The 21,888-nt window shown below is 43.3% G+C and overlaps 2 protein-coding genes across 5 annotated transcripts in view; one reads left to right on the plus strand and one right to left on the minus strand.

Annotated features, from left to right (window-relative positions):
- The window catches only part of IKZF5 (IKAROS family zinc finger 5), a 23,819-nt gene extending 14,208 nt beyond the window's left edge, over nt 1-9,611 (minus strand). Inside the window, exons 1-2 of one of the 3 annotated variants that reach the window (XM_007073774.3) lie at nt 9,418-9,611; nt 7,805-7,953 (exon numbers count right to left, since the gene is read on the minus strand). The gene's annotated coding sequence lies outside the window, so the exon portion shown is untranslated. The other 2 variants (XM_007073775.3, XM_042960940.1) reach the window with 2 other exon arrangements.
- Nucleotides 9,612-9,677: 66 nt separating this feature from the next.
- Nucleotides 9,678-21,888, plus strand: part of ACADSB (acyl-CoA dehydrogenase short/branched chain) — a 36,793-nt gene continuing 24,582 nt past the window's right edge. The window contains exon 1 of one of the 2 annotated variants that reach the window (XM_042960935.1): nt 9,678-9,818. In XM_042960935.1, the coding sequence (XP_042816869.1) occupies nt 9,777-9,818 (42 nt within the window). In that variant the 5' untranslated portion in view covers nt 9,678-9,776. Of the gene's footprint in view, nt 9,819-20,395; nt 21,315-21,888 lie in introns of those variants that run through there. The other variant, XM_042960936.1, reaches the window with a different exon arrangement.

The raw sequence follows: 21,888 nt of genomic DNA on the forward strand, positions 1-21,888 counted from the left end.
TTGCTGTTTCTGGTGATGTTCTCTGGTCCTTTGTAGTCTTTGTTGTGTCCAATCTTTTTTGTTTCATTTCATCTTTTATCCACTCAAAGACTCCCCCTTAAAATTTCTTGCAGGGCTGGTTTAGTGGTCATGAACTCCTTTAGTTTTTGTTTGTCTGGGAAACTCTTTCTCTCTCCTATTTTGAATGACAGCCTTTCAGGAGAAAGAATTCTTGGCTGCGTATTTTTCCGATTCAACACATTGAATATATCCTACCACTCCTTTCTGGCCTGCCGAGTGTCTGTGGATAGCTCTGCTGCAAACCTGATTGGTCTTCCCTTATAGGTTAAGGGCTAATTTTTTCCCTTGCTGCTTTCATAATTCTTTCCTCATCTGTGTATTTTGTGAATTTGACTATGATACGCCTTGGTGACAGTCGGTTTTTCTGAATCTAATGGGAGTTCTTTGTGCTTCCTGGATTCTGATCTCTGTGTCCTTCCCCAGATTAGGAAAGTTTTCTGCTATAGTTTGCTCACATAAACCTGCTCCTTTTTCTCTCTCTTCATCTTCTGGAACCCCTGTGATTCAGATGTTATTCCTTTTTAATAAGTCACTGAGTTCTCTAAGTCTTGTATCGTGTTCTTTTGCCTTTGTTTCCCTCTTTTTTCTCTGCTTCGTTATTCTCCATAATTTTGTGCTCTACTTCCTCCATCCTTGCCATCGTGGCGTCCATTTGAGACTGCATTTTGCTTGCAGCATTTTTAATTTCGTCCTGACTAGATTTTACTTCTTTTATCTCTGCAGAAAGGGATTCTATGTTTTTTTCAACCCCATCTAGTATTCTTATTATCATGGTTCTAAATTCTAGTTTAGACATTTTGCTTATATCTGTGTTGATTAAGTCCCTGCCTGTCATTTCTTCCTGTTCTTTCTTTTTGGGTGAATTCCTTCATTTGCCATTTTGGAAGAATAAGAAAGTTAATGAAATAAAAGTTAAAAATTAAAAACAAAACAAAAAATGAAACAAAAGAAGTTTGATCCTAGGTGTGTTTTGGTCTGCTTGTTGAAAGGTTGATAAAATAGTAAAAAAAAAAAAAAAAAAAAAAAAAAAAAAAGGGCAAGAAAAGAAAAGAAAAAAAGGTTAAAAAATGTATTTTTATAAGCCCTAAATATTTTATTTATTAGAGTTTTTTAAACGTTTATTCATTTTGGAGAGACAGAGAGACAGAGCGTGAGTGGGGGAGGGGCAGAGATGGATGGAGACACAGAATCTGAAGCAGACTCCAGGCTCTGAGCTGTCAGCACAGAGGCCGACACAGGGCTCAAGCTCATGAAGCATGAGTTCACGACCTGAGCTGAAGTTGGATGCTTAACCAACTGAGCTATCCAGGAACCCCTAAAAATTTTTAAACTTAAAAAAAAAATTTATATAATAAAATAAAATGAAATAGAATGAAAAATTTTTAAAAATAAAAAATACAGTAAAAAAACAAAAAAAAATACATTTTTTTCTTTCTGTATCCATGCAAAAGAAAATGAAAAAAAAAAAAAACAAAACCAATTTACACAAAACCAGAAGCAGAAAAACAAATAAATGAACCAGCAAACAGAATTAAATCCAAATGAAGTTACATCCAATTACCCCTAGAACTCAAACTATGAAGTACTCTACAGTCTGTACACTAAGCAGGTAGAGGGACTTGTGCTGGTGTTCTAGGAGATATGCTCGGAGGGAGCATTTGGGCAGGGCTTGGTGTAATGGCTCCATTCTCCACTAGGTAGCGCTGCTTAGCTTACTGAGGTGGATCGGTGTGGCACGCATGTGTGTGTGCAGGAGATAGAAATGGCTTCACCCAGCTCCCTAGTCTCTGGCACAGGAACTTCATGCTCTCACCAACCCATGATCAAGCACCCCTCCTTTGTCTCAGGCCTCCGTCCACTCCCCACCTCTACTCTGTCCATGTCCAAGCTGTCCGCCTACCAGGCGGCACCTCCCTCCAGAGTTTTGATCCCAGGTGGGGTTGTGTTTCAAAACCCCACACTTTGGGGCGCCTGGGTGGCTCAGTCAGTTACATGTCCGACTTTGGCTCAGGTCATGATCTCACGGTCCGTGAGTTCGAGCCCCGCATCGGGGTCTGTGCCGACAGCTCAGAGCCTGGAGCCTGTTTCAGATTCTGTGTCTCCCTCTCTCTCTGACCCTCCCCCCGTTCGTGCTGTGTCTCTGTCTCAAAAATAAATAAACGTTAAAAAAAAATTTTTTCAAAACCCCACACTTTGAGAGAACCTTGTGGCTTGGACCCACTATGACTCTCTGGGGGAAGGTCTTGCTGCACAATGGCCAGGTGCCTGCTGGCCCCAGAAAACGTTTGTGTGATCGTGCAGCCACAGGGATTCAGAGATTGTGGCAAATCACAATACCCAGCTGGCGTCAGGTTTCACTACACTCTGGCATATATGTCCCAATACCAGCAAACGTGTCTGCTCTCCGGAGTCCACTGGGACCTCTGTCTGTGGGAAGGCCGTATGGCCTCACCAAATGCTCTCCAAGCAGGGGAACCACTTCTCCCCATGTGGCACGCAGACCCCTCAGACCCTGCTGCCTGCTCCTGGGGATTCGCCCTATTTCCTCACCAGAGCACCACCAGCCACTGGGCTCCAGAACTTCAGACTCTGTGCTCCAATGTTTATAGAATCCTGGTGGTATTGAAACCCTCTCCTTTCTTCCTGTCAATGGTTTTGGGGAACAGATTTCTTGTTCAGTCCCCTGTGTTTTCACTCTTCCTCTCTCTTTCTCTAGCTACTTTCGAGGGAGTGTTTTTCCTGCACTCTCCCAACGCACCGCACTCTCCACCTTTCTCTGTCCTCTCTCCACAAAAACAGCTCCCTACCCTCCGCTGCTTTTGTCTCCCCCAATTCACCTCTCTGCACTGCATACCTGCCGAGTTCTGTGGCTCAGGTTATGCAGACTGTTGTGTTAATCCTCAGATCAATTTCCTAGGTGTGCAAAATGGTTTGGTGCTAATCTAGCTGCACTTCAGGGATGAGACAAACTGAGGATCTCCATGCCGCTTGCCTAATAATAATTAGGCAGTCCTAATAATAAAAATCTTAATAATTCAGGTACTAAGGTCCACCAGTACGTTTTTCTTCTTCAAGAATGTCTGGACTAGTCTGGGTACTTTTCAATCTGTTTTCCAAAGCATGAACTGTGGAGTTGAGAAATGAGAAGGCTCCATGACAGCACATTTCCCAATTAACAGCAGCTTGATTGATATTTTAAGACCAAAACTTCTGTTTTAACTAACGAGAACTCTAATAGATATAGACTAACCCTTAACTATGTCACTCCTGTAGCATGCTGTACTATACAATACTGCAGTGATATTTTAGGAACTAATGGAAGGACACAGGGCAGTTTTTGGTTTCCCTTATTTACTGGCCCCAGACTGATTTTTATTTAATATCTGTATTTCTTGTCTTTCTCTCTCCTCACATCTAACTTGTTCTTTATTCTGAACATATCTATCCAAGTAAGGATGTGCAAATGACCAAATTTTCACTGTTCTTAATGCAACATTTGAGAATAGTTCTTTTCCTCCCTTCTTAGAAGATGTTTAGGGGTTTTTAAAAGGTATTGTTATTACTATATCTTTTCATTGTTTTCTAGAAAGTTGAGGCCACTGAAAGTCTATCCTCTAGATAAACAGTATTACGGTATTAGGCCAAACGTACTAGCTTGAAGACTCTAAACAGAAACTTCTCTCAGCCACAGTTTCTTATTTTGTAAAATGGGATAGTATCAACTGGCAATGCTGTTTTAAGTTTTACAGGTACGTATACGTAAAGTATCTCACAGCCTGTGTAGCATACGGCATGTTCTCAGACAACAGTAGCTATTTTGCAGCAAAAAAATGGTTATACCTGAGGTCAAAAAATTCTTCCTGTCCCAGATTTTTTTTCCTTTTTCTATCAATAAGTTCATCAACTGAGCATCATAAGCTATCATTTTATATATATGTTCTTTAGTTACAATGAAACACACATGGTCTACCCTCGTCTCATTAATTCCCATAGCCCAAATTGCAATTTCCCAAACTCATATCTCATTTTACTCTCTTAGGCCACCTCTTTAAATCATTTGCTTTAGTCTGGCTCAACTTTCTCAGTCTTAAGGATCATTGTTGGTTTCTGAACAAGTTTGTTTCAGTTACTTTTTCCCATCTTACCATGCTTATCTGAACTGGTTCTCTCTGCTTCCTAACCAGTGTATTACTAATTGTTCCATGACTATTGTTGATTCTGCTCATTCGTCCTTTAAAATTTAACCTTTGAGGGGCGCTTGGGTGGTTCAGTCGGTTAAGCGTCCGACTTCGGCTCAGGTCATGATCTCGCAGTTCTTGGGTTCGAGCCACGCATCGGGCTCTGTGCTGACAGCTCAGAGCCTGGAGCCTGCTTCCGATTCTGTGTCTCCTTCTCTCTCTGTTCCTCCCCTGCTCACGCTCTCTCTCTTTCTCAAAAATAAATAAAGATTAAAAAAAATTTTTTTTTAATTTAACCTTTGATCAGGGGCAAAAAAAAAAAAAAAGTGAGCCAGTCAGCTCCAATGAAAAAGGTTTTTAAGAATAAGATCAACAGGGGCGCTTGGGTGGCTCAGTCGGTTAAGCATCTGACTTCAGCTCAGGTCACGATCTCGCGGTCCATGAGTTCAAACCCCGCATCAGGCTCTGGGCTGATGGCTCAGAGCCTGGAGCCTGCTTCCGATTCTGTGTCTCCCTCTCTCTCTGCCCCTCCCCCATTCATGCTCTGTCTCTCTCTGTCTCAAAAATAAATAAAGATTAAAAAAAAATTAAAAAAAAAACAAAGAATAAGATCAACAATAATTGGTAGTAAGATTATAACTCAATAAAAGGGAAAGGGGAAAAAAGGACAACAAAACACACGGGTGGGAAACAGTGTAAAGATATACATAAAAAGGTATGAAATACAGCAGACAAATGAATCAAATGAGTTCCAGAAAAATAAAAAGATAAGCCAAGAGAAATGTTTTTCAAAAAAATAACAATCAAGAAATTCCAAAATTAAAGATGTCTTTCAGACAGAAAGGGATCATAGAGCGCAAAACAGAACCTATGATAATAAAATAACAGACACATTTTGAAATTTTAAAACCTCAAAGAAGATAAAGAGAACATAAAGCTACTCAGAGGAAAAAAAGGCAATCCACCCACGTAAAAAAAAAAAAAAAACAATCAGACTGATATCTGAGTGTCAAACAGTAGGTGCAAGAAAATAGCAGAGTAATCATTCACTCAAATTTAGAATGTTTAAAAATTCCTCAAGTTGATATAGGGTATCTTCCAAAAATCTACATCACAATTAACAGAAAATTTAGTTGCATTCCCTTTGGAATCAAGAACAAGACAAGGATGCTTGCTATTACTACTGCTACTCAATAAAGTACTAGAGGTAGAGGCCCCCACAATAAGAGGAAAAAGAAATAAAAGGGATGAGGATTGGTAAGGCCCTACAGATTGTCTGTGTCCTAATTATAAAAGTTGTAATTAAGAAAGAAATCCTGGTATTTACATTGCAACTTAGCATCACTTCTTGCTAATCAATATGAAAACTGAGATGTGTCCACTGGAAAATATCTGAATATGCTTTGACAGTCTTCAAAAAGCAAGACAAATCTTACCAACTCCTGATTAGAAGGCCTAACATTGCTATGGTACAACATGTGACCATGCAGAAAAAAAAATGCGTAAGATTGCCAGTAAGCAAGCAGAAGAAAATGGTATTTTTATACATGCATCTCAAGTTTTAAGAACACAAATGAGCCTAATTACAGAGGATGGCTGGCATATTTTGACAGTCTTGGCTATTATCACATTGTCACATTATAAATTTCACTGCGTTCTCTGCCATAAATTGTGTGATTTTCAATCATAATGCATGATGGACTTAAAAAAAAAAAAGAATGCCTACGAAAAAAGGGAAGATCACAACACTGTAAATATGGGGAGAAAACTGTTCTTAAATTAGAGTTTTAAATATATTGATGAGTTTTAACCTCTGATATTTCTGCAATGGTTCAGAAATTATGTGTCATTCCATCCCTAAGCATTTTTTATGCTCCCTTGACCTATATCACATCTATCTCTCTCACACCCTCTCTTACTTTCTCTCTCTCTTTTGCGCGCACGCGCGCGCGCGCGCACACACACACACACACACACACACACACACACACACACGACAGGCCCTTGCCTAAATCTGAATGGAGTCTTTGGTTCAAAATCCAGCTCTCTCCATCTCAAGCCACTATTTCTAATCAACAGTAAATAGAAAAAGAACAATAACTGAAACTACAGAACACTTCCTAATATCAAAAGAAAATAAAGGTTTCATATCCAAACCCTCTTCCTGTCTTTAATAATCATCAGTCTCTGAAAGTTTAATCTAAGAACTTCACAAATTAACTGAAATCTGGAGATGCCCCTAAGACACTGATAAATTTAAAAACCTCTCCAAACATACCATAAAAATCTACTTTAAGAAATCAGCAAACTATAATGTTTTTACTGGAGGTATATTTTCCACAAGCCATGAATTCAACACCTTGGGACTTGTTAGCCAAAATATAACTTACACAAAATTTCAAAATGGAAGATCATGTCATCAGAAAAAGAAACATACTTGAATTCTCCAATTTTATTACAGATTTGGGTGGTATATTCCTAACCTGACCTATTCTTTCTACTAAATGATATCTAATTATATCAACCATGGAAGAATTATTCCCATTCCTTATGATACGGCAAAACTTTTGCGTCTCCCCTGTGATTACTCTGATTAAAGTTAAGTTGGGTCTAGTATGGTACTCCTTGGGGTGTAGGTACATGTCTGTATAAACTGGGTAGAATGTACCTTAACCATTTTTATGCCAATAGTTTCTCCCAAATTACCCATTCGAGGCTCAAAAATAAGGTTCTTACAAAACAGCCAGAGGCTACCCAGTGAAGGAAAGAAGCATTTAAGAAACAAACTTCGGGATCCCAAAAGAACATGAAAACCTCTTCACCTTTAAGCAGGTAACTTAAAACTATTCTCCAACCTTTCTTGGTTTCTGATATTGGTGTATGAAGTTTTCTGATATTTGTTTTTCAGTCTCACACTATAAATGGGAAGTTGTTGACACACATACAAGTGCACACACATAAACCCTCTCTTAACCAGGAGCTAACAAAACAGGCATCATGATGTGAATTAGAAGACAGCCACAACCATGAAACAGCGGTGACATAAGAACCAGAAGAATTCTCTATGACCTACCTTCCCCCCAAAGTCTATCTTTTTTATTAGCTATGGGAAATTTTTGAAAACAACAGGATACAGGAATAGAAATCTCTGTTTTATTCACCTACTCTTTGGGGGTTACTAACCATAAGGTAGAAAACTGAGCAACCAACTTACTTATACAACAGCTTAATTTGGTGGTTAGGTATGCCTTGACAAAAGTGACTGCAGCTTAATAGATGTGCTTATTTTTATGGCCTAATAATTACAGTCACTGAAAGATTTACTTTGCCATGGAATACACATCAAGGGAGAAAGAAGCCTGACAAATGAGGACTGATTTGTAGAGACAGTGACGCAGACTCTTCAAAGATAATTAGGACACATTTCCTCCGATTACAGAATTGTCCAAAACAAATTCTTTGAAAGCAAAAAGGGACAGTATAAGGCTTTGAGAAATCAGATAACATAACATAAAAGTAAAACATAAAGTTAGAAGATATCCAAAACAGGAGCTACACACTCTAACCTTTTCACCCCAAATCAGTTCCTCCTTTTTCTTGCCACTCCAACATTGATGAAATGAAGAGTAATCGAAATTTACTCTGGAGACACACCAAGGGACTCCAAAAGGCCATGGAGGGAATTTCAACTAAAATTGAAAAGCCATACAGAGTTCTGCAAAGAAAAGCACACCACAAATCAAAACCTTTATGACAAAAAGTTAACTAGCATCTACAGGTTTAAGCTAAGAAAATAACCTGTGCCAAGTTTACCATTCCCAGAAAACTAAACTAGTAGATAATGAAAGAACAAAGCAACAAGTTTATTTCAACAAAAGCTACAAAGAACCACCAAAGAATAACAAGCACTAATTTGACTTTTTCCACCCACTGGTGGATTTCTTAAGATTTCGTTTTGGCAAATTCTCAATAATGTTTATTTTCTTAAACTCAAGTTATTAATTTCATTTGTGCACAGTGTTGTACACTTACAGAGTCAGGCTTAGTACTGCTGAACAACTACAGTTGCATAAAAATAAAGCACTAGTCCTAGGGAAACATTTGTGGGAAAGGGCTAAAAAGGAAACCTCCAAGCACACCCCACAACGAACGAACACTTGATTCCCCTCTTTATTATGCTCTCTATCGCAATCCCAAACACGTAGGGTTTTCTAGGAAACAGTTTGAACCCCTAGGGGGCAAAAAACACCAAACATCTCAATTCCCCATAACGATTTCCCAACATCATATTAATCAGTAGCTGGTGAAGGCATGTCATAAATTAAAATAAAATGCAATTTTAAAACTGTCCAGATGTTTAAAATTTTGTTTTAAATAAGTTTTGTTTCTTCAAAACCGAATTCTCCTTAGATCTCACAACTTAAAGTACCTTTATTTCTTCTCCCAATTGTCACTTCCCATTAGGGTTCCCAATAGCACATTAAGGGGACACTACACGGGCCACGTGGTCAGTGGTAGCTGGAACCGGTTTAACCTCAATTCAAATTCAGTTACAGAGCACTTAATAGTTGCACGGCTTGGTTACCCGCACTACAGTTTATTAAGAGACTTAAGCCTGCGTGACCTTGAATAGGTCTTCGCTGCAAAGCCTCACATCTCCCCAAACCTCACATCTCCCAAAATGAGTGCATAAACAGTAGAAACTAACCCAGGCAGGACCATTAGATAACAGAGGTTTTAAAAGTCCTCCCAAGGAGCAGCCCAGGACTGGCGTCGGGGCAGCATCCTCATAAGGATTCGGAACACTTAGGAGTCCCGCGCCTCGTCTAACCCCCAGGCCCTGGGACCCGGTGAAGACGCAAACCTCGGGCAGACCCCCGCACGACCACCTGTCAGAGCGAGAAGCAGCTCCCTACCCAGGAGTCTCCAGCCCCTGCCTACAGGCGCCGCTCCCTCGGGGCTCCCGGAACCGAGAAACAGCACGTTCCGCACTCGGGCCAAGAACACCCTGGGTCGCGACCCTGCTGACCGACCGACCACGCCCAACCTTCCGCTGAGACTGAGTCCCGAGCGGGGTCAACCGGCCCGCTGCGAACTCGGCTCTCGTCTCCCGCCGCTCCTTCTTAACTGTCCTGCTCAGCTGTGTCACCGCCTTCCGAGCCGGAAGCCTGCTACTTACCACCTGACCACCGCACCGAGTAACTCCCACCGCCTTGTTTAATGCCGCTACCGTCGCCTCCGCCGCCGCCGTCTTCGTCACCGTCGCTGCCGCCGCCATGTTTGTTGTGTCTCCGACTCTCTTCCCGCCCCACAGCCTTGTCGAAGTCTCGCGTGAGCAGGGCTTATGGCAAAGGCGGAGAGGGAGCTGTGTGTCTCTCTTGAGGTTCCGTAGGCACCAGGGGGCGGGGCCAGGGAGGTGTGCTGGGGGTGGGGTGGGGGCGGGGCCGTCAGGCCCCGCCCCTAAGCGCTGGCCCTGGGCCCGGAGGCGCTGAGAAAGGACTTCGCTGGATTGACACAGTCTCATCTCCTACAACACCCATGGAGGGAGCCGCGGTTCGGCTGCTGCGCGGAAGCGCGCTGGTGAGTGCGCTGGCGGCGGTCGCCCTGGGGGGTCTGAGACGACCTTGGCCTCGGCGGCGGTGTCTTCTAACGGGACCCGGGAGCCCGCTCCACGTTTCGGGTCCTAGCCTCCTTCTCTCCTCCGGGTCGGTCTCAGACCCTTCACCGAGGGCCGACCTCCCACCAGGCCTCTGGGCGAGCCAGCCTCCGCTTCTGTAAGGAGGGCCGGGAGTAGCAGCTGGTGAAAAGGGGGCTGGGAGATGTTCTAGAAGCTTCTTTGAGGGAGCAAGCATTCTGCGCTGAGTCGGAGTGCCATGGCTCCCAGATGTCCTTTGCAAATCTTTGGGCCTGAGCCTCGGATCCTTAGGGGCAGTTTGCAGAGGTGCCCCCTCTCCGAGGCCAACTTTACCCAATTATTACATTTCACCACCACCCCCAAAAAGATTGTTAAAAATAGTCTCTTTCTGAGCGGTGCGTTACCCTGTCTTTCCTAACTCAGCCCTGCTCCAGAGTTAGGAAGGGACCTCAGAGTTGGTCAGACTTCGCATCCAGTTAGAGAATTCCCTCAGCCCCTTATCTCATGACCAGGGCCAGAGCATCTCCCATGGGTGAGCTCAGCACTGCTCAGGGGAGCCCATTTCCCTCCGGCTTCCTCAACTTGAGCTGAAACCTGCCTCCCAGGAATATCCACCTGTTGTACCTAATTCCGCTCTCCGGACGGACACAAACTGTGGATTCTTTAAAAGATACTGTGTGGGGTTTTTCTCATTACATTAAATGTTTCCATTATTCAGCTTTTCCTAGGGTAGGCTTTCCAGAACCCTCTCACACTTGGATACATTTCTGTTTGTGAGAACACTTCATTAGGGACTTGACCTCTGCTTGGCTGTAGACCTTTACATTTGCTCTAATGAGTTAAAGGCTCTTCAACTGCCAATTCAGTGGCATACCCAGAGGCAGAACTCTCCTTGTGTAATTAGAGATAGTTAATTTTATTTGACTGTCTTATAGACTTGAGGTGTTAAGAAGATTACTAAAGTCGTCTTAGTGTATTGTTGCAAAGAAATTAAGTCTCTATGGTATTATTTAGTACTATTTTATAATTGTTGTTTAGTAGTTTAGGAAAGACAGTTCCCAGGATTTCACAATTTGACTCTTGTGTTAGAGCCAACACAGTTTTAGACACACGGGGTGTGGCAGGCACATCTTCTTGGTGTTCTATTTGCGTCATTTCATTTAATTCTTAAAACTATCTTCCAGAGTACTAGTTTCATCAGTCTTTTGGCTGCAGAGGCTAATGCCGGAATAGATCAAGTGACTTGCTCAGAGTGACTTGCTAGAAAGTAAGTGACAGAGCTGGTGTTCAGATTCTAGTCTGATGGGACACTTGACCTTCGTGCTCTACTACCTTCTTCTCTTCCTTAGCCATGTCAGAGATGTCTTTTGTTTGGATTTGTTGGTTTACTGTGACTGGTTGTCCTTGTTAGTTTCTGAAACTCTTTTGCATTAATCAGCTAATGTAATTGACGGGATGTTGACTCTGTAGCACAGTGGTTGAGAATGTGGGGTTTGCAACCCGATTGCTTGGGTTTGAACACAGACTCTGTCACTTCCTAGCAGTGTTGGACAGGTTATTGAATCTCTGTGGATCTTAGTTTCTTGATCTGTAATATGGGGAGAATGATGGTACCTATCTATAGGGGGATGTGAGGCACTTAAAATAGTGCCTGGCATAGAGTCAGCTGTCATTAAATGTCAGCTTTTATTGTCATGCGTGAGACATTGGGTAGTATGCCAGGTACAATAAAGACCATGAACACTGACCTTTAAGAAGTGTATCTTTTAGTGGGGAAGTTAGAACTATATCCAACTAATCTGATATGTAGGTGGCATACAAATCCCAACGGGTCCACAGTCTGCCTGTGGGCTCAGAGGAGGGAGCAGTATACAGGACCATTAGGGGAGAGACAGCCTCTCTGGGAGCTGGGTTTAGATTTTAGGGGAAAAAGAGAATTGGGGAAGACACAGCAACGAAAGGGCCTGGGGAATTTTAAGGAATTTTGGAGTTTATCTTTTAGGTTGTTGAGGGGCCTTTGAAGGTTTTGAGCTTTGGAGGTACATAGCTATAATCTAGTTTTATTGCTGTCATAGCAAGTGGTACGGAGGGTAGAGAATTGCAAATTAGGGCTAATTTTGGTCCCTGATATCAAAGACAAATGGAAAGCCAGATTTTAGTGAGAATTTTCTATAGACCAGGGACAGCATCTTACATCCACCACCCTGTATACTGTTCCTATTAAGCAAGTCTTAGTGGCTTCATTTCACAGCTGAGGAACTGGGGGGTGGGAGGGGGAGGACGGTATTCAAGGTGCTCTTGTCACACAACAGTCAGGTCACAGCTTGGGCACTCAGCCATGCCTGCCTTCTCAGAAGGGCTCTCTTATCCCTGCACGTGTATTAGAACTAACATGTCCGTTTTGTTGGGGCAACCTGGTTTGTGGGGAATTGACCTAGTCTACCTGTGGTTCCAAAGCATTTTAGGCAACTTGATGTTTTTCAAGGGATCATTTTAAAAACGTATTTTTGAGGTGATTCCGTGTTCAGTTAATCCTATAAAGGATTTCTAGACTTTCTAGGACTTCTAGAAACAGGCCTTGGAATCAGAGCACTGGAGTTTGAATCCTGCCTGCCACCTCTTAGTTTGATGACCTGAACAAAACGAAAAGGATTCATTCTGCTTTAGACTTCAGACTTTTAAAAGTGTGAATTGAACTTCTAACTGGAAGCATTTTGGAAGCTGATCAGGAAAGGGATCCGGAAACTAGCCAAAAAAATCGGAGCAGAAACTAACAGAAAAATCAGATATAGGTCTGAGCCTTTGGAGTACATTACAGACCATGTGGGGTGAATGCGGAAGACAGACAAAGTCAAGACGAGAATTAATGTCTCGATTTGTGACAAATACACTTTATTCAGAGTAAGAGCAAAAGTACAAGCACAGCTCGTGCTATGTAAAGAAAACAACCCAAAGGGAGCAGAGGCGAGATGGAACTCAGGGCCAGCTTATGGAGATGCTGGAATGCACGTTGAGGCAGCGTGTGAACTGGGTCTGTTTAAGGCTAGAGAACTGCCTTAGGTTCGTAGGCTCCCTTCCCTTCTCTTACTATCCACCTGCCCCTGCAGGCATTTTAAGTGTGCAACTCCTGGTCTGGAAGTCGGGTCTCTTGATTCTGGTTTAACTGTTCTTTCTGCTACCCAACCTGGTTTCCCTGAAAAGGAGGGAAATTCCCAGTACCTGATAAGGTGTTGGACCCGAGTTAATGGCACAATTAAAAATTTTTAAGTTCATTGATAATCCCACCCTGTAAGATTTCTTTGGAAATAGAGGCCGTTTTGGAAAGAGAACTTGTTGGCCTGGCCAAGGCCATGTAAAGGTGAACAGGTCTCCTTTATGCTGATTTCCCAGCACTTTGCCCTGTCTTGGTTTATTTCACCCTCTCTTGAGACAGTCTCTGTCTATTCTTCTAGAAAGTGGTGGCATTGTTAGGAACCTTTAGATACTGGAGGAGGCGGAGACCGATGGAAGGGAAAGGTTACCTTTTTAGTAGTTCTGGAGAACACCTGGAACCAAAGCTGCTGTTTTTGGAGAAAGCAAGCAGAGGTTAAAGAGGTTCTGGTGTAGAAGCTTTGGCTCGGGGATAGGAAGGCAAAGAAAGGATCGATTTAAAATCTAAAATGAGATATGTAGTACTTAAATCATCTTAAAATAAATATCCTAGAGTTAGTTGGAATTCTCTAAGAGGTCTGTGTAGAGGAAGACGGGAGTCCTTGAGTTGTTACAAAGTGGAGAAGAAACATTGCGTCATCTGCTGTACTGAAGAATTTTTTTATAACCATTACTGACACAGTGGCATTAATAAGCAAAGCCTCTTATCTCCGCGTCTTCTCACATTTTGCTGTAAAGGAAACTAGCTGTCTTGGAAGGATTCTCCCTCCGCCTACAACAGAGCCTGAGAAAAATGTGGCCAGCTGATTACATAATAGGGCCCTCTCTGTGTTAACTATTGTCCCATAAACCTGCAGAACTATTTATATACCATGTTGCTCCTTCTACCCCAAGGAGCATCAAAACATCCCAAAAATCACCGTTCTTGTTTTGATTAGGTTAATTAACAAGCAGTGAGCATAATTACACACCTTGGCATTTAACCTTGAGCTCATATTTATTATACGAGACCTTGGCACGGAGGACCTGCCCCTCTTCACTCCTACTTCCTGCTGGAAAACTTCTTAAATTTACATGTTTTAGAAACAGGTACAAATGATAAGAGGTTCAATATTCAAATGTCTATTCGTTAAATTCTTCTAGATTGTTGACATCATCTTCATAAGCCATGTGAATTTCTGTCATGGTAAAGCTATAACATTTGGTTTCTCTAATTTTAAAGTAATTTGCTTAATTTAATTGGGGGGGGACGGCACTAGAATTTTTTAAAATGTTATTTTCAGTAGATAATTGTAGGTTCTCATGCAGTTGTTAGAAGTAACACAAAGAGATCCTACATACTCCTTTTTTTTTTTTTTTTTTTTTTTAGAGTGTGTGCAAGGGGAGGAGGGGCAGAGAGAGAGAGAGAGAGAGAGAGAGAGAGAGAGAGAGAGAGAATCTTAAGCAGGCTCCATGGCCCATCGCAGAGCCCGATGTAGGGCTCGATCTTACAACCTTGAGATCACGACCTGAGCTGAAATCAAGAGTCAGACAGTAACTGACTGAGCCCCCAGGCACCCCCTCCCTGCATACTCTTGATCCAATTTGTCCTAGTGGTAACACCTTATAAAAACTACAGTATAGTATCACAACCAAGATGTTAACATTGAGACAATCCATCACACTTACTCAGCTATCTCCAGTTTCACATGTAATTTATATATTTTGTCCTGCGCAGTTTTAATCACGCGTATGTTTGGGGATCCACAACCACAGCCAAGCTACGGGACACTTCCAACTTCACAAAGATCCTTTGTGTTACCTTTGTTTAACCACAGGACATCCCTTAAGGCCCTGTAACTTAGTGGTTCGGTTTTCCATCTGTATACGTGTATCATTTCAAGAATGTTAGATAAATGAAATCATCGATTTATAACCTTTGGGATTGGCTTTTTGCATTCAGCGTAATAGTCCTGAGATTCGAACAGGTTATTGCCAAGCTGTTGCCGACGTGGAGAGCTTGCTTCTTTTATTGCTGAGCGATATTCCATTTTTCCGGACTGAAAAACTTTTCCTCTGCCCTCTTGGGTTCTGTAGCTGGAGTCTGGAAATTAAACTGACAGAAGACATTAACTCAAGGAAAAGGTTTATTTCATATGAGTAGGGGAGCCAACAGAAGAACTAGCTGGCTCTTTCAAAGGTTAAAGGTTTCGTATCTTAGGGAAAAGGAAAGGGGCAGAAACTGATCCTAAGAGAAAAACAAATAGGGTTCTTTTAGGAAAGACAGATGAGTTTTTAGGAGAACAGACAAGAGATAAGAAAGTTGGTGATAATATTTGTCTCCACAAGTATTGGTGGTCTTTCCATAAAACTCCCCCAAGAGAGGATTTCTGGCACCCTCCTTTCCCCAAAGTTACTGCTTTGAGCCAGATCAGGGAACCTCCGAGAAGACTTTTTCCTATATTTGTTGAATCTCAGATGTCTTCAGATTAAAACAATCTTTCTGCCAGCTCTGGGGTTCCAAGTGGGTCCCCACGCCTTGAGCGATATACCATTGGGTACTTAACCAATCATCCAATGGAAGACAGTGTGGTTGTTTCCAGTTGACTATTTTGAATAAAGCTGCTGTATACATTGGTGTGCAGGTTTTTGTTTGAACTTAAATGTTCATTTCTTTAAAAAAAAATTTTTTTTAAACATTTATTTATTTTTGAGAGACAGAGTATGAGCAGGGGAGGGGCAGAGAGAGAGGGAGACACCAGAATTCAAAGCAGGCTCCAGGCTCCAGGCTCCAAGCCGTCAGCACAGAGCCCGACACGGGGCTTGAACTCACAAACCGCGAGATCATGACCTGGGCCAAAGTCCAGGAGCCCACCCAGGTGCCCCCTTAAATGTTCATTTCTTAAGTAAATAGCAAAGAACACAGTTGTGGTAATTGCATGATCGCAAAAAACTTGCTGAACAGGTTTCCAGAGTGGCTGTGTCATTTCACGTTCCTAACAGCAGTGTATGGACATCCAGTTTATCCTCATCCTTTCTGTTAGGATATCCTTGGAACCACAGTAGAGGGGACGGCCATCTTGCCAGTGCAACCCAACGAAAAGCCCCTAGTAGTGTGCCAGAACGAATTGGAGGTCAACCAATCACCGAGCGGTCAACCAATCACCGAGCGACAGCACGACCTGACATGAAAAAGGCCCACCCAGACCTAAACCCGGAACCACTGCAGCTTAAAAACCCCACCCCACCACACCTGGGCGCGACTTCCCTGACTCCTCTCTCTCTCTCTCTCTCTCTCTCTCTCTCTCTCTCTCTCTCTCTCTCTCTCTCACTCTCCCCCCCCCTCCCTCCCTCCCTCCTTCTCTCTCCCCCCCCTCTCTCCCTCCCTGCCTCTCTCTCCCTCTCCGTCACGGAACCTTGCCTTAGTTCCCAAATAAAGCCTTTGACTGCTAAAATTTTTTAGCCTCTGACTCCTATCTTTACCCTGCCTTACGCCTGACCCTAACACTTACCATCAGTTGGTATTGTTGTTACGGTTTTTATTTTAACCATTCTGATTATATCTCGCTGTGCTGATTTACTTTTAAAATACTTTTTAGTTCCCAGCAGAATCGGAGAGTGGGATATTCTGGTTTGTTGACAGTTCAAAGATCCTTCTTTTAATATTACACATATTTAATTATATCATAAAATAATCTTATTTTACCCTTTCTTGATCTGTAAAGTTGAGTCAATGCTGTTAGAAAACCAGAGGCTAAAAATGATGTCGCTTAGGTTAAGGGCCGCACAGCAGTAAGCCAAGACTTAATACCTAACTTAACTGTAGTTTTCAACACCCCCCCACCCCACCCCCCCCACCCCCGCCAGCCAACCAGGAATGTAGCCTTTAACAGGTCAACTTGGAATTTCTTGGTCCAACTAGGAAATTTACTGATAGACCCTTTCAGCTCCCCTTAGGAGGGAGGGCAACCTTGCCTAAACAGTGCATTCCTTGTTAATAAATTACTTTCTTTTCTTTTTAAATGCTTTCTCTGCTTTTAAAAGCCTTTCTTTTATTTATCCCAGTGGCACTCCCTCTTGCTAGATGGGATGCTGCCTAATTCATGAATCATTGAATAAAGCCAGTTAGATCTTTAAACTTACTTGGTTAAAATTTTTTTTAACGCAAAAAGGACAAGAAAGTTACCATCAAAATCTGCTTACCGAGGGTGAGCACCCTACTTATTTAGCTGTAGAATTACTACATGATTTTAATGGACTTGTATGTCAAAAAGGACTTAGTGGGTACCTGGCTGGCTCAGTCACTAGAGCATGCCACTTTTTTTTTTTTTTTTTTTTAATGATCGTTGGTTTGTTTGTTTTGAGAGGGAGAAAGACGGAGCATGAGTAGGGGAGGGGCAGAGAGAGAGGGAGACACAGAATCCAAAGCAGGCTCCAGGCTCTGAGCTGTCAGCACAGACCCTGGTGCAGTGACCTGTGGGGGAGGTCAAGAAGTGTGCTGGATGAGGATGGGGCATCGTTCAAAAGCTTTTTTGAACCTTGTTATTGTTCAACACAAAAAAATGTTTAAAGCCAAACACATTGGGGGCGGACGTGGCAGGGAGAGCAGGGATGCACATTCGTGGATCATTACCATAGACAAGTGAGTGGTTAGGCTTTTGAAAGGTTGCATTAAGAGGAGTTGACTTTTTACTTTCCAAGTCATGTGTGTTAAACCAGATTCCAGCCCAGGCTACACATGAGAATCATCTGGGGGAGCTTTCTAGAAATACAGAAGCCCAAGTTTCATCTTGAGCCCGTTGAATCAGTCTTCATTGGTATGGCTCTCTCTTTTTTTTGCTATTTCAGGGGCAACTCGACCCTAGTGGAGTTGGTGAATGTTCCCAGAATTGACCAGTTTCTTTAGTTAAATTACGTGCAACTATATTTGACAGGTTCCTAAGAAAGTCATAAAGTTGTTCTGCAGTATGATTTATCTAAAACCGAACCTAGCATTTTAAAGGCAAGCCTATTTCGAAAATCCAGAGCATACATGGATTACACATCACATACTTTAAAAAGTCGTAACATTAACATTTCATCAGTAAATATTTCTAATACACAAGAAAGTGCAGGAAATAATATAATTGGCACCCATATGCCCACAACCCACGAGGTTAGTTTATCTGTTTAAACGTTTATTTTGGGGGCACCTGGGTGGCTCGGTCGGTTCAGCATCCTTCTTTGGCTCAGGTCATGATATCGCAGTTTGTGAGTTCGAGCCCCTCTCTGTGGTGACAGCTCGGAGCCTGGAGCCTGCTTCAGATTCTGTGTCTCCCTCTCTCTCTGCCCCTCCCCCACTCACGCTCTATGTCTCTCAAAAAATAAACATTAAAAAAAATTTTTTAATAAATGTTTATCTTTGAGGGGGAAGTATAGGGGCAGGGGCGGGGGGTGGAGAGGACAGAGGATCTGAAGCAGGCTCTATGCTGACAGCAGACGGGCCGACACAGGGCTCGAACTCACAAACTGTGAGATCATGACCTGAGCCAAAGTTAGCTGGTTAACCGACTGAGCCACCCGTTTGTTTTTTCAAGAAGTGAAACATTTGACAAAAACGGTGCCATTTCCACCTTCTCCACAGAGGGAACATAATCCTGACGCTGATGTGTATGCTTCTTGTTCATGTTTTTAAAACTTTTACTGCATCCGTGTGTTTCCATGAGAATATATACTATCATTTGGTGTGTTTTTAGAGTATACATAAATGCTATCATCCCAAACAAATCCTTTTTGCAAATTGCTTTTTTAACTCACTATGATATTTCCAAGATTTATCCCTGTTGCTATATGTAGCTCCCTAGTTCATTTTAACTCCTGTAAGCTATCCCATTGAATTATAGAGGAGGAGAAAATATTTTTCACTCTACCCTTATAGGTTCTTGGCTGAGATCCCTGTGTAATAAAAGACAGGTTAACAGGGAAAGACAAGCAAAGAAACAAACAAATTTAATAACTTGGATACCTTCTGTATAAATGGGAGACACCCAGGGAGACTGAGTAACCCTGAAATGGCCCAAGCCACCATCACTTTAAATACTGTTCCCAGCTAAATACAAAAGTTGGAGGGAGGGAAGTGCAGTTGTGGGAGGTTGCCAGGAAAAGCACCAGTAAACAAGAGTGGGGCAGTTCTGCAGATGTAAGCCCTCCCCTTTTCCCTGCATAAGTTTCTAGGGATTTAGTCATCCTACTCTTCCTGGTACAGAGAGGAAGAGGAAGACACCCTTTCACTTGATCTCCCTTTTAATGTAGCCAAATGTCTCAGTTTTGAGACATTCTCTTATGTCCGCTATTTCTGAAAAAGAGCCAGCTCAGGGGGGTGCCTGGGTGGCTCAGCTGGTTGGGCGTCTGACTTCGACTCAGGTCGTGATCTAGTGGTCTGTGAGTTGGAGCCCCGCCTCGGACTCTGTGCTGACAGCTTGCTCAGAGCCTGGATCCTGCTTCGGAATCTGTGTTTCCTCTCTCTCTGCCCCTCCCCTGCTCGTGCTCTGTCTCTCTCTGTTTCTCAATCGTAAGTACACATTGAAAAAAAAAAAAAAAATAGCCAGCTCAAGATAATCCTTAGGTCAGAGAGGCATATTTTGTGATGGCAAATTCTTTTCCACTTCAGAATCAGTACCCCACAACTTACGCATTCCTTTGTTGACAGATAATTGGATGTTTAATTCTTCACCTTTATAACTGTCACTGCATTGCTTGCAAGCTTATCCTCATGTGTATGAGCTAACAGGGAATTGCTGGGCCTTAATGTGTGTCTTGATCTTTATTGTCACTTCGGTAGTGATTTCTTTTTTTTTTTTTTTTTTTAACGTTTTATTTATTTTTGAGACCGGGAGAGACAGAGCATGAACAGGGGAGGGTCAGAGAGAGAGGGAGACACAGAATCTGAAACAGGCTCCAGGCTCTGAGCTGTCAGCACAGAGCCTGACGCGGGGCTCGAACTCACGGAGCGCGAGATCATGACCTGAGCCGAAGTCGGCCGCTTAACCGACTGAGCCACCCAGGCGCCCCGGTAGTGATTTCTTATACCTGTTTTTACACTCGACCTACAGAGTTTAAGAGTTTCTTCGCACCCCTCCCCCCACTTTGTTAAAGAAAAATTATTCATGACCCTTGTTAAAGATGATGAAGAAGACTTTATTCAAGAAGGGACTACCGCAGGGGCGCCTGGGTGGCTCAGTCGGTTAAGCATTTGACTTCAGCTCTGGTCATGATCTCACAGTTTCCTGAATTCAGGCCCTGCCTCAGGCTGTCTGCTGTCAGCACAGAGCCCGCTTTGGATCCTGTCTCCCTCTCTCTCTTCCCCTCTCCGACTTTGTCTCTCTCTCAACAATAAATAAAAACATTAAGAAATAATTTCAGAATAAAAAAGGGTCTACGTTGGATTTTGCGGTAGGGAGGGGAGATCAAGCCCAGTTCCAAATACAGCAAGGACAAGTAGAGTGGGAGTCAGCAGATGCAAAATCACTAAGAAACATTACAGGCAAGTGGGATTCTTTTGTGGGGGCAAGGGGGCAGACCACCCAAGGTAGGCCACTTTGGCATGAACGTTAGCGTGAGTTAAAAGCAACCAAAACCTGGCAGGTTCAGGTAAAGCTCTATACTTCCCCCCTTACCTGCCTGCTTATACCAGGAAGAAAGCTATTAACGGAGATTCCTCTTTACCTAAGAAACTCACCTGCATGCTTGGGTGACCTCCAGACATCTTTCCCCTTCCTGCTTATGGCCTTGTCCCTTCTGTATGCTCAGATGTCTACCCCGTCCTTAGCTCATAAAAGCATCACGTCGCCTGACTGTCTTTGGAATTTCCAGGTCTGTGTGGATTCAGTTGGACTTTCTCCTGTTAATCCTTCCCATCTCAGTTTGATTCTTAGTCCAGCTAGAAGGACCATGAAGGTTAGAAGAAATGCTCCCTCCCTGACACTTGGTAGAGTCACACTCACCAGCGAGGATTCTTGCTGGAGGCACGCTGTAGTGATCAGATACCGAGGGTGGGTGTTTTCACTAACCTGACCCAGCAGGATTCTTGCTAAAACTGGACTCAGCGGACCAAAGACAGTGCCCAAGGTCAGGGCCTAGTTGGAATGGACTCAGAGGAGCTGACTCATGTTTGGTTAAGGAGACAGCCTTTGTCCGACTTCCCCAACAAAGTGAGAGAGAAGCTAAAACAGGAGACTGAGGAAAAACTGACCAGAAGGAACGGGAAGACAATGAGAGGGGAGCATTTGGAAGGAGGAGGGTGTGCTCACCTGAACTGAATCTGCCGACAGCAAGTAAGTTGAAGCCTGGAGAGCATAGAGATGTTGGTGGAGGCCCTCCAGGGAGAGGTGCCGGTGAGCAGTGGGGGCACTGAGGAGGCAAGGGCAAGCAGGCAGTGCTCCGGCGGTGTCTGGCTGTGTAGGGGAAGGGGGGAGGGGGGATGGTACTCCAGGTGGATTCGAGCAGGGAGAAATGGAAAAATGTGAGAAGACAAACGTGATGGCTAAGGATCCCGTGAAGGTGGGGAGGGGTGGGATCCAGAGAGAGGTAGGGGGACGGGCCTCTCTTAAGAGGAGGGACAGCATTTACATTGTAAGAGGAAGAAAGGACAGGAGGGGTGGCCCATGCAGGGCCCCGAGTGGATTGGGTGGTAGGAAGTTGAGGTGTTCACTGTTTGTTGGCATTAATTTTCCTGGTAGAAGGTGAGATCGTCGGCTGACGGTGAGGGGCAGAGCTTGTGCGTGTCGGGGGGGAGGGTGGTGGTGGTGAGAGAATGTCATCATTTCAGAGAATGGGAAAGGGCCTAAGTGGAGGTAGATGACTATGAATTTAGTTTTGGATGAGGCCACACGTGTGTCTGTGTCCTCT

This window comes from Panthera tigris, chromosome D2, assembly GCF_018350195.1.
Source record: "Panthera tigris isolate Pti1 chromosome D2, P.tigris_Pti1_mat1.1, whole genome shotgun sequence".
NCBI classification, from domain to species: Eukaryota; Metazoa; Chordata; class Mammalia; order Carnivora; family Felidae; genus Panthera; species Panthera tigris.